The sequence below is a fragment of the Amblyomma mixtum genome, chromosome 4 (assembly GCF_055824585.1).
Source record: "Amblyomma mixtum isolate Tamu chromosome 4, ASM5582458v1, whole genome shotgun sequence".
Taxonomy (NCBI): domain Eukaryota; kingdom Metazoa; phylum Arthropoda; class Arachnida; order Ixodida; family Ixodidae; genus Amblyomma; species Amblyomma mixtum.
In genome coordinates, this window is record NC_143015.1 from 159,922,683 (window position 1) to 159,935,840 (window position 13,158).

The 13,158-nt window shown below is 43.7% G+C and overlaps 1 protein-coding gene across 1 annotated transcript in view; it reads left to right on the top strand.

The window, feature by feature from the left end:
• Positions 1–10,465, top strand: part of LOC149349000 (TOM1-like protein 2) — a 30,346-nt gene extending 19,881 nt beyond the window's left edge. Inside the window, exons 9-15 of the mRNA XM_089541099.1 lie at positions 312–387; positions 1,259–1,370; positions 2,633–2,714; positions 4,535–4,558; positions 6,395–6,445; positions 8,120–8,156; positions 10,094–10,465. Coding sequence (XP_089397225.1) covers positions 312–387; positions 1,259–1,370; positions 2,633–2,714; positions 4,535–4,558; positions 6,395–6,445; positions 8,120–8,156; positions 10,094–10,275 — 564 coding nt within the window. The 3' untranslated portion in view covers positions 10,276–10,465. The remainder of the gene's footprint in view (positions 1–311; positions 388–1,258; positions 1,371–2,632; positions 2,715–4,534; positions 4,559–6,394; positions 6,446–8,119; positions 8,157–10,093) is intronic.
• Positions 10,466–13,158: the final 2,693 nt, after the last annotated feature.

Here is a 13,158-nt window from a genome sequence, read left to right on the forward strand (position 1 = left end):
GGAGTGTTAACCAACCTTGCTTGTATTTCCTCTCCAGGCGGTAATAAGTTGTTGTTCTTGTGTTGGCATCTCAGTTTCCTTGTTCGCGTTTCATTCATTGCTGGTAGTACATATATTGCTTTTCATGTCTATATGAAGTAGGAAAAAAAAAAAAGAAACTTTTGAAATTTTTAATGCAAAAATGGCCTGAGCACCAAGGAGAAAATTCTCTTTCTAGTGCATCTTGACCATGCAGCGTTGAAATTATTATTATTGTTATTGTGTGATGTGGGTGCGACTAGCCATCCATGGATGTGCTTTTGACATTGCAGAGTTCGTCTGCAGCGGATGCGGCACCCCTCATCGACTTGGGTGAGCCAGACGTGACCAGCGATTTCCAGAAGCTTGGTAAGATGGAAGACAGCAGATTCATTCGTTCAGAGTTTGTCTTTGGCTCCTCGTTGGTCTGCGAAGCATTTCATGCTTACATCTACTCTTGACCATGATAGAAAAAGTGCAGTTTTGTCTATTTCATAGGCTTTGTTTTTAGGCCAGTAAAAAAGTCCGTGTAAATGGTGTCTTGATGTAAATCTTTGTCTACTGTTTTTCAACAAGGTTCACTTCTTCTGAATTTGTACTTTTTTCCCTGAAGCCAGTACTTGAAAGGTTAGCTAATTATAATTCATAACTAACTTTACAGGACAAAGAAATGCTGCAGTCTGTGCCACATGGCTCTCAACAGCACTCGGTTTCACTCTCCTAGGACAATGACTTTTTTAAAAAACTTTGTTAGGTTTAGCTGGGATGCCCAGTATACAGTATTGCAGTATTGCTTTAAATTTTTGCCCAATCAACAACATTTTAGTCCCTGAACTGCACACATTGAATGGGTAATTGATGTCGGACCTCTAGGTACCCCGCTGATTACAGTTCCTCCTTTTACTCAGCAGTATCAGTATTAGTGACATCTGTGTTTGTCTCCTTCCTTGGCGTTTCTGTTTCTTTGCTTCTGACTGTCTTGTCGCAGTTGTTGGCATCTTTTGTGCATGTTCAAAAGGAGTAACTTGGTTTTTAATTGACAGTTTTTTTTGCTTGCTTCTTGTGTGATGTTTTTGGTGCACACCTTCATTACCATGCTGTCAGTGTTCATGAATCTTAGGCTTGTTGGACTGTTCTTGTGTCCAGCTGTATCTCCTAACAAGTTTTGCCCTTTTCTCTTTTCTTTCTCCTTTGGTCCGTGCTTCCGTGGGTGCTGCCACCGTTGTGACCCGTGTGCCAGCACTGGGTGGGACTGGTGGGGCAGGTTCAAACCCGGCGGCCAAACCTTCGGGCGACGAGTTTGACATGTTTGCGCAGTCCCGGCACAGCGTCGATGCTGGCTCCAAGCCCAGGTGAGCAGAGGTGGCCGCTCGCCACTGTAGTTCAGATGCACACTGACTGCATATTGCAGTTACCACTGCCACACTTGTGGTGCCTTCGGTTACATGCTCCAAGAGGCTTGTTTTGTTGGCATCGGTTTAGATAGTGTCACTTCGTTAGAAGAGCTGTGCTAGTGGCTGATCAAATAGCTCGGTGCATGTAAGGATTTGGTCTCTGGTTATATTCCCAAAAGGCTCCCTTTGTTAGTGTCGGTTTAGATAGTGTCACTTCGTTAGAAGAGCTGTGCTAGTGGCTGATCAAATAGCTCGGTGCATGTAAGGATTTGGTCTCTGGTTATATTCCCAAAAGGCTCCCTTTGTTAGTGTCGGTTTAGATAGTGTCACTTCGTCAGAAGAGCTGTGCTAGTGGCTGATCAAATAGCTCGGTGCATGTAAGGATTTGGTCTCTGGTTATATTCCCAAAAGGCTCCCTTTGTTAGTGTCGGTTTAGATAGTGTCACTTCGTTAGAAGAGCTGTGCTAGTGGCTGATCAAATAGCTCGGTGCATGTAAGGATTTGGTCTCTGGTTATATTCCCAAAAGGCTCCCTTTGTTAGTGTCGGTTTAGATAGTGTCACTTCGTTAGAAGCGCTGCGCAAGTGGCTGATCAAATAGTTCAGTGCTTGTCGGAATTTCGCAGGCAACATTAAGCACTGTCCAGTCAAAGATGACCTTATTGGATTGCGTTTGGTTCTAGTAGCAATTTCAGAAGTTCCACTCAGCCGTCACTGAGTGAAACAGCCTCCCATTCATGCAGGGAAGTTCTGCCTAGTCAAGCTGATCGCGCAGTTCTCGCGTTCTAGATGGAATCAAAAGGCGGTAGCAGGCTCGTACAGGGCCCGTGATGTGCACGACAGATAGCCAGTGCCCTGTTACTGGGACAGTTGATGCTAAAAGGAAGATGTGGGTGACTGTGCCAGTGGATTAGGTGGAGTGGTGCAGCTGGAAAACCTGAAGGCTTGTAGGATGGTTGTGGGCTGGTGTGAGACGGGCATAACGGGAGGTTTTTCTCAGCGGTCTTTGTTTAGCAGTTGACGACGACGATGACAATGACTCTTCGCATGTCGGGCATGGAGTTCGCGGATTTGGGGAATGTTGGTGCGTGTGGGCATGAGGAATCTTTTATTGTTTGTCTATTCATTTCCATGAGGCACAGCTCGAACTTTTGTGTTCTGAGTCATTAGAGGATGTGTGTGTGTGTTTGTTCGGATGCCATCATATACATACCTTCTGCAGTGGCAGCACGTATGCGGACAACACCAACATCGACCAGCTGGCGGTCGGCCTCGGTGCCCTGGCACAAGTCCGAGGACAGAAGGTGAGGGGATGCAAACTTGGATGGCCATCTCTGGCTTCTCTTATTATATTCACGTATGAGCCAGGATTCGCTAGCCTTGCGAGTCGGCGCTTGAGCCAGAAATTTGTCCCAAGGGCCTTTGTGTGCATGCGTCCAAGTTTGCAGTCTGTGTGTGTGTGGCGCCCTCTACCTTGATGCGGGGCACTCACAGTAAAAAGCTAGGCTCAGTGCAGAAGTTTAATGGACAGTGAAGTGCTGTTACTACATGCCCGCTTTTAGGGCAGCTCTGGAGGTTTTTCCAGCTTACTGTGTTCTGGTGAAACTTAAGCTGTACGTTTTTTTCTCGTTCTTGATTTCTTCCACCAAGTTTGACAACCACTCGACATTTCATTCTGGCACAGAGATTTTAAAGTTTGTCGTTTTTGCGGCTTCTGTTTAGCACTTCATTTTCAACGTTACAAACATCCCCCTACACTTTAATACCTACTCCCCACTTCAATAGCATAACTTTGAGGGCATTTCACAAAAGGACTTATCATTACACTAAAGGCATTCATTGCACGTACTTTTGTTTTTCTAGTAATGTTTCATGAAAGGACTTATCACTACACTAAAGCCATTCAGTGCACTTACTATTGTTTTTCTAGTAATGTTTGTAACGTCATCGCCGCACTGCAAAGCACTGTCCCCGGCTACAGACTGGGTTTCGGTTTGCTGTTTTCGCCATTTTAAATTCGTTTTAAAATTATTAAATGATGTGTTGTGGCAGAGAGAGCACTCTTTAAGGATTGTGATATGAGTGTAAACTCGAAATGATCAAAAAACTCCCAGAGTTTACCCTTAATGTAGATGTGGTTTCAGCCTAGTTGTAGCAAGTACCTAACTATAGGATCGCTGAACATACTTATGTATATTGGTTGGCTCTGACCTCATAACTGCTTGTTAGTATGCCTCCCCTCCTCCTCCTCCACATTTTTTTTTCACTCAAACTCATACATCTGATCAACTGCAGTGAAGCAGATGCCACTTTGGGCAAATAAAGCATTTGTCAACCTTTTGAAAACTTCAGTTCTCGTGATGGCCGTATCAGTATGGCGCGAAGATACAGAGAAGCCGAAGCTCTGGGCAGAGTCCTGTCTAGTCTAGTTCTGCAAGTTTGGGGTCATTACAGTTAGATGAGTTTAGCGGGCAAGTTGGGACCTTTAATTTTAAAATAATGGAGCCTTGCCTTTTGCTGTTTGTGGGAACATGCATGCTTTTTTCAAATGCTGTTCAGTGTGTATATGACCCTGTGAGACTTGTGAGATGTGCCTGAAGGAGTGTGACAACCATTAGGTCTACCTAACTAATCAGTTTCTTGCTGACAGATTAGTTAGGTTTTAAAACCATAAAACCTAACTAATCTGTCAGCAAGAAACCTGTCCTGAAACCAAAGCTAAGCTCGCATTTGCATTCCTGTTACCCCTGTTAATTGGAAGTTAATTTAAATTTGAAATTTAACTAGAATTATCAGGGCATAGTATGGAGGCTATTATACCACCAAAGTGCTGATGACAAAAGCTCCTTTTTTTTTTTCCGAGATGAGAGTAGCTTTCCGTACCTTTGCTAGAAACAGTGCTTTTGCAGTGTTTCCAGCAGTGTTTTGCAGTGTGTTGGCCTGCTCTTGCTGCTGGCTCGTATCGCCGTTGACTTTCGGGATTGCATGTTCAGTGGGGCTTGCACTCTGTGCCTCTTGGCTGTCGTTCCATATCATCTGCTCCCATTTTTGGTCCTTGTTTGCGTTGTTGTCGACTCGTGTTGCATTGTGTGTATGTTGACGCTGGACTCTCCTACTGCCACAGGTGGAAACGGACGCCCTTCATGAGGTGAGGTTCAGCACTGCTTATGCTCTGCCTGTCGTTTTTTTTTTTCCTTGTCATCTGCTATGTCACTGTATATCAGGAAAAAAAATCTCTACACGTAACTACCCGTGATTTGGGATACCCTGCCTGGATCATTTTATGATGTTCTTTGTCATATGATTTCTGTGCTGCAGGGAAGTAGCTGGTCACAGCTGTGTTTATAATGCTGATGGGCAAAGTGGGGAAATCATGTCTGTGTTAGTGCATAGTGAAAAAAAGAAATCAGCATAGTATGATAATTATCTAGGGGAACTAGGGATTGGAAAATGGAAAAGCAAAAATTTTAACTGGTGTGGTTTCAAAGAAGGGGGGGGGGGGGGGGGGGGGGGGGGGGGGGGTCATAGAGACATGTAGCTGTAGACATGTAGCCCATGTTGTTTTGTATCCCACTTTACAAATGTGCACTTTTAATGAAATACTAAGGCGTGCATTAAAAAAAAAAAACTATTACTGATACAGAATGTGAAAGAAAACAGACTTCTTTGAACATTGTCTAACTTTGTTCGCCCTGGTACTTCACACGAGGTAGGGTTTGGTGGCCCAGTTATTGCATGCTGTGTTTCTTCACTCTAGCCTGTTTCCAGTGACTTAAACTGAACATTATGTCTGGTGTGGTGTGACGTCCTTGCTAGCCATTGAGCCGTGGTAATCCTGTTAACACCATGAATTTATTTTTGAGAGCTCAGTGTCTTTTGCTCACCCAGTGTGAACCAGGTAGATATCCCCCCCCCCCCTCCCCCCCCCGAGGACAAATATAAGTAGGCTTGTATCAGCAGTGTACTGCATTAGCACTCTCTCCAAACACGGAGCTTTTATAAGATAGAAAAGGCCAAAAAAAAACGAAATACAGGTGGTGTTGTCGATATTGCCAGCCTATTTCACAGGTAAGATGCGTGCATCGACACCGATTTTCAGGCGCGGATCTGCCGGACAAGCGGCAGTGTAGCCAGAGAGAAACGGGGAATAAGTTTTTGCAAAAATTCAGGGGGTGCTTTGTTGGCCTAAAGCGCGGAGAGGCGAAAGCCTTAAGCGCGGTGTTGCTGCCAGTGTCACTGATGCGTGGTTACGATGTTAAGCTTCGCCTCTGAGTGTGGAACGCGATAGCGTCTTGCAACACTGCCAGGGAGTCCACAGAACGCCATCGCCCTTTCGGCTCTATGCCTTGCTCGTCGGTAAATTAGTTTTTGAGGAAAGGAAATTATCTGTCTCTCATATCTCAGTGGACACCTGAACCTCTCTTTAAGGGACTGGAGGAACCTTCTCGGTTTTATTTATTTATCTGGTCTGACTAGTAAGCTTAATTAGGCTAGTTGGTTAAGTAAGCAATGAACTAAACTCCGTCCCACTTAGTTGGAGCATCACTATGCAATCCCTTTAATTGGTTGCATGGTTACTAATCAAAGTACAATTGGCCCCATTTGAAATTCGCGCTCTGTGACGTCACGACAGTTTAGACCAATTGAAAAGCGTGACATTTCTGTCGACAACCCCTGCTTACAACGATGAGGCATTAAAGGCATTAACGATGAGGCATTAATAACTGAATGCAGCTGTCCTCAGTGTGGCTGTAACTAATGGGCCACTTAACACCCCTGGCCCACATACGTGTAAACGTGTCAAAGGTGCAAGCAAGTCGCCTTCTACTATTCCCGTCATCAAAAACATGCTTGCTTTCTTCCGGGTTGCGGTGCCAAAGCCTGCGTTGTGCATGAGAGACTGTATTTTTTTTGTTGTTGTTGGTTTTCTTTTCCTTGGTTGAGCTTTCTCCCCCCCCTTTTTACTTTCAATCCTGCATGATAGATCCACAGGGAGAGGGACTTTGACGAGATGGAAGAATGGCTGAGGGAAAAGGTAGGTGTTTGATGAAATTTTGGATTAGGACTTGCCAAATTCGATGCCTCTCGGGTACGGTGCATGCGGAAAAAGGCTGTAGCTGTGAAGGAGCGGTGCCGGGTGATTTGCTTTATGCTCATTCGTTGCATTTGGTTGAAGGTGCTTTATGGTAGCTTTGGAGTATCAGTTCAAAGCAGTATGTTGAACAGCAGCTCCAGCTTCAAGACTGGCCATAAGGGGTGACACAAGGCAAATTGAAGGCTAATTTCACTGAAAGGGGAGTTATTACAAGTTAAAAGTAAAAAAGTGAAACGCAGCAGTGATGTTTCATGGCTGTAACAAAAATTTCCATTATTTTAGACCCGAAAATTTCTATCTGTAGCCTTTTTTTTTCCTGCAGCATCCTGGGAAAATTCACCAGCTTGGAAAGAGTGAAAAATTTCTGGCTATTAAAATTTCATGAACACTCTCAAAGGTTCCCTTTTGGCCAAATTTTGCAGTGGAAATTCTGTTAAAAAAAAAGAAAATTCTCGGACTGGAATGTCAAGTGCAGGTATTACTGCAGTCTGTCACAGATCTTTTTGAGGAGTGAACTGCAAAAACTTTTTTTCTTTGTGGATCTCTGAAGTTAGACCACACCGGTATTCATATCCTGCTAGCAATCACGGAGTCTATGGTTCTCTCGGTGTCTGTTAGAAACATGTCTTGATTATGAATCGAGTACCAGAAAGAAAATGTTCCACTGTTTCCAACTCCGAACTTCTCGGCAATAAATATGCCTTCTGCTTCTGAACAGACATCAGCGGAGCTACAGAAAGTAGCAAACAAATTTGCTTGTAGCAAAAATTGGATGGTGTTATCTTCAGTGTCCCATTAATTATAGCCCTGTACATGTGTTTGAACACTTGAGTTGGCACTTTTATTTGTCCCACACTTGTAGGTGTTCTGCCTAATTTTTTTCGTCACGTGTTCTTGTTCCATGGCCTGAAAGAATTTGTGTTTCTACTAAACACGATTGTTTTGTTAGTAAATTGTTCTTGGGCACTCCTGTGCTTCCAAAATTTGTAGCTTATGTAAGCCTATACGTGGTGGAGACATACGGGGAGCTTGTCAAGCATGTACTTGTGTCTTTTGCCTGCCATTTGTGAACCTGCATGATGCATGCAATGCAGGGTTTTTAAGCATGGTTATGCTTGGTGACCTGAGTGATTGCTTGTTGCTACTTTACGGACTTTTTTTAAATGTTACAGTTTACTTAAGACCAGAGAACCATTCTCATATTAACTAGTAGCATAGTATTGTTCTTTTTTCTACTGTGATGCATCTTTGGAGATAAGACATGTAGCACATCTCACCATGAAATGAGTGCTGGTTAGGACCCCTTTTTTTTACGAATAAAAGGCTTTTGGACATGAAGGAAACCTCACTTTTGAACTGGACATGCAGTAGATACATGCTTCATGTGCCTTCGTTTGTCATTCAGGCTTTGGTGGTGTTGTAACTAAAAGAGGTAATTTTTTTTGGATACTCGAAAGAGCTTCATCTGCAAGTTGAAGAAATGTTGAGTGCCTTTGTTCCTGTACCATTTCAAGCATCCATCTACCACTGTATGGGTTTGAAACAGATTTTTATTTTCTGTGTGTCTGTTGAGTTTTTATGGAGACTGAAATCACAAATGCTTCCTTTCCTTAGCCATCTGAGACTGCTCAAGAGTCTATCACAAGCACAGGTAAGCATGCTTCAGTTCTCTTTTTGTCTTTCAAAGAAACAGTGGAATCATTTAACTGCTGCCAAAATGTAGTTGCGAGATGCTGGGAGTATGTACATGGAGCTGAGGTTGTGGGGAGTTCCTGAAATTTTGTTTGTTTGCTATTGAACTGTTAACACCTTTGCTTTTATTGGACCATTAACAGCATTGCTCTTATTGGACCATTACCGACGTTGCTCTTGTTGAACCATTTACCAGCATCGCTTTTATTGGACAGTAAACATTGCTTCTCACGGGCGCGTTTGTTTTTTCTTCCTGTCTCTGTGGTGTCAAGTACAACTGCACTCGCGGTAAAGCTCAGTAGTGAAGATAAAGAAGTGGTAAAGCTGGTGGAGAACAGCGCACTTATGTTCCCCAGCTCCAGATTCTCAAGATTCTCGACTTCCTTGAAAGGCTAGAGACACCATAATTTTCTTAGTGTGTTCTTGCTTTCAAATGTTGCCTAAGACATTAACAAATGTTAATCACCACATGAAGTTTGCCTACACTCAGTACCTATCTATAATTGAACTTTCAGCAGTCGAAAGACGGTTGTGATGTTGCAATATAGCACTATATATATTGTAACGGGTAGAAATGTATATTTCTAAAAAGATGTTACAGGTATGTACAACAAGAGACAGCCAAGGAGCCATACAATGAGGGCCAGCGCTCGAAAACGCTTCGTCTTCCTCGCATATTTATATATATAGGTTATATTGCAATTCTTGTGTGCCCCTCGTGATCTTATGCTCATGACGTTGCAACCATCGTCTGGCAACTGAAACCAAAACTGAAAGTACAGACGGAAAAAAATATTTTTTTGTTGAGTGCTGACGAACTCCACGGGTTTATCCATGTTTACTGATATCGTACATATCATCCCAGAGCTAAAACACACTCTGGAAGATCTGGTATCTCCACTTCTTTAACTTGCATGCTGTGCAGCGTGCAAATGTAATACAAGGAAACATAAAACATAACTCTAAAGGTATGACTGCGTAGTTCAGATCTGTTGTATATTCCGTTTGAGGAAAAGGTTTCTCTCTGAAATAATGGTGTGTCTGTACTGCTTCTACCGCGCATGCAATTTATGTTGCTATCGCTTAATTTACTTTTCCAAAGAGGCTGCCGCGGTGGCTCAGCGGTTATGGTGCTTGGCTGCTGACCCAAGAGACGCGGGTTCGATCCCGGCCGCGGCGGCTAGAATTTCTTTGGGGGAGAAATTCTAGAGGCCCGTGTACTGTGCGATGTCAGTGCACGTTAAAGAACCCCAGGTGGTCGAAATTTCCGGAGCCCTCCACTACGGCGTCTCTCATAGCCTTAGTCGCTTTGGGACGTTAAACCCCATAAACTAAACCAAACGAAACATAAAACATAACTCTAAAGGTATGACAAGCCGCCGCGGTGGCTCGGTGGCTATGGTGCTCGGCTGCTGTCCCAAAAGACGCGGGTTCGATCCCGGCCGCGGCGGCTGGAATTTCTTTGAAGGAGAAATTCTAGAGGCCCGTGTACTGTGCGATGTCAGCGCACGTTAAAGAACCCCAGGTGGTCGAAATTTCCGGAGCCCTTCACTACGGCGTCTCTCATAGCCTCAGTCGCTTTGGGACGTTAAACCCCATAAACTAAACTAACTAAACTCTAAAGGTATGACTACATAGTTCAGATCTGTTGTATATTCCGTTTGAGGAAAAGGTTTCTCTCTGAAATAATGATGTGTCTGTTCTGCTTCTACCACACAGGCAGTTTATGTTGCTATCTCTTAATTTGCTTTTGCAAAGAGAAAGTGTATGTATATGCGTGGCCATGTATGCTTGTTTTTCTTCCGTCCGTGATCATTGTAAGAATGGTTTTGAGACTTTTTTTTTTTTCCTTTGTTCCCCACCATCCCATCCACTTCATTCCTTTGGGGGAGCCAGAGTTCGACCGGTTCCTAGCGGAGCGAGCAGCAGCGGCGGAGCGGTTTCCTCCGACGACCACAGCGCCCACCTCAGTGGCGCCAACGCCCATCGGCGGACCAGCCATGCCTCCAGCGCCTCCACCGTCGAGGAACCGCATGGAGCGGGATGAGAAGACAGAGAACAGCCTGTTTGCCCTGTAGGCACGGAGGTGCCAGGCAAAACTAGAAACCGGTCTATGGACTTTGTCGCGCGAGAAAAAAAGAAAGAGGCAGCAACTGCTAAAGCAGCGCTGTCTAATTTCTGGAGTTGTATTATGGCATTTTGTGGATAGATTTATTTTATAAAGTCTCCTGCGGTTCCACTGTTTCCTGACGGGATGCGGGCAGTGAAGTGACTGTTTTTTTTTTCCCCGAAGATGCTGACTAGGGTCAGGCTGGGTTTTGTGGTGTGGCATTAGTACGTTGTACAGGTTCAGAAAAATTCAGTCGAGTAGTGGCGCCACCTACCATAAAACTCCAGCAGCTGAATTAGTACATTGTACAGGTTCAGAAAATTTCAGTCGAGTAGTGGCGCCACCTACCATAAAACTCCAGCAGCTGAATGAGTACATTGTACAGGTTCAGAAAATTTAAGTCGAGTAGTGGCGCCACCTACCATAAAACTCCAGCAGCTGAATTGTGTTTTGCAGTTCAGTTGCACCTCTGCCCAGAAGCACTGGTTTGTTCTCTTCATAAAGCATGCATGAGGGCCTGACCACTATTTAACAGAGTTAATGGAAAAGCCGCGTGCCTCTAGTTTGCATAGTTTATGCACTGACCTGTCAAATTATAACACGTTGAGGTCATAGGGCGGCGTGCGGGGTTTATTTAGGAGGGTAATTGCGTATTTTTAAACATCAGCATCTAGTTCTGCTAAAATGTTTTCAAAGCTCTTCTTGACCTCGTGGCTGACATTTGTGTAAGGCCAATTCACCTTACTGTGAAGTGGCTGACAAGTCTCGGAAGGCAAGAACTTCAGTACTTTCTTTTCTTCAAGTTAAGGGGGGACACTGGTCTTTAAAAGAAAATTTTATTAATTTAGTCATAGTTATGAAATTTTCAGGGCACATGTATCTTTGTGTGCTGATTCTAGATGTGTCATTTGATTTCATGTAAAGCAATTCCTTGAGCACTTATGCACATTTTATGCAAGTATTTTGCGGAGAGTTTGGAAGGAAATTTGCTGCAGGAAACTCGCTGAAATGTATGCCATTGGGTTCTCTTGACACCAAGGAATACAATAAGGGTAAAATTATCATCCTGGCTCTCATAGAACTCGACTAATAGGGTACTGAAGCTGCCACTTCAGAAACAGGAATACACACTTTTCTTCTCATTTCTGAAGCGACAACTTCAAAACTCTATAACTCAAGTTCTATGATAGGCAGGAAGACATTTTCACCCTTATTGTATTCCTTGGTGTCAAGAGAACATAATGGCATACATTTCAGCGAGTTTCCCACAGCAAGTTTTCTTCAAAACTCTCCACAAAATACTAGCATAAAAAGTGCATAAGTGCTCAAGGAATTGTTTTACATGAAATTAAATGACATATTTAGAATCAGCACACAAAAATACATGTTCCCCGGAGATTTCGTAACTGTGACTTAATAAAAAATTTTTTTTCAAGACCAGTGTCCCCCCTTAATACGAAAGAACCTTGCTTGTAGTGAAAGCTGTACAACAGTGCTTGTAGAGAAAGTACAGGACTCGTTTCATGCGCGAAACATGGTTATTGATCACCACCACCAGTGCAACACCCCGTATATGGTGGCCATCACTTGTTGAATGCCCTCTGGTTTTTATCATCAAATGGTGTGCTCTCGTGCCCATGTTGGTTCTGCAGGCTTGTGATTATGGCTGGCAGCATGTTTACTGTGATGTCCTTTGGGAATTACACACCCTGTCCTTTCGCGTCCTTTTCTTGTGGTCTGTAAGTCCGAGGAATTCCTTAAACCCAGGGAGGTGTCTAAGTAGCTTCCCATAGTGGATTTGAGATTGCTGGTTCTTCTGGGGCAGATTGCTTAAATACGGTAATGGCTTGAATGCCTCTTTAAAGATGGTTTTCTAAGACTTTGACAAAATGAACGCAGCATCTTTGAGTGGCATTATTACAAGTGATGGGACAAACTGCTTTGTCCACAAATCAACCTTTCTAGAGGCATTTTTTATAACTGTGGTTGAAGGCATAGCGGGGCTGCACCATGCAAGCTCACGGTGTGCCGAAAACGCTTTAACGAAATGTTCCTGGCATTGCTGAGGGATCGGCAGTGCATTTAAACAAAGCAGTTTGGTTCAAGGTTGTAGTTATATAAGGTTAGCACTTTGCTTCCTGCATGTTGGAATGAGTGCGCATATTGTCTTAAGTCGAACCTTCGTTGAACTCGTTGAAATCACCAAGTTCATGAACCACCAGCATTATGAGTGGCGTTGTTGCATTATCTGACTGGTCGAATGTGTGCAGCAAAAGTGCGCTATTGTGTTGGCAGAAAGAGCCATTAGCAGCTCTTGAAAGTGATGGTGGTTTGTTGACATCAACAGAATTTTGTCATCAAAAACATTTCATGGTGAAAGTGGAATAAACAAAGTGAAGTTGAAAAAGACTGCCGGTGCTTGCATCATAGTAGTGGCGCTTGATTCCGTTCTCTCAGTGGTACATTTTCACTGAATGAATGGACGGATGGATGTTAGGAGTGTCTCCTTTGAAGCGGGGTGTTGGCAGGTGCCACCATCCTCCTGGTTAAGCTGTGCAATCTGATGGCAAATAGAAGTTTTAAGAAAACTGATAAAAGTGCAGTTGCATGCAGTTATTCCTATCGGTTCTGTGTCTCAGTGTTCTTGCACTGCATTTCGGATACAAAGGGCACAGTTCTAAACCTATGGACAAGAAGAATATTTCCGCATTTTTTTTTTACACCAAAAATTGACAGAACACAATTTATCTTTTGGTCTGGGTATGTCTTACGTTTTAGGTAGTGTTCTGAGATGCTGTGCAGCCAAAACCTCCAAAGGCTGCCACTCAAGACTGGAGGCGAAACCTGCGCC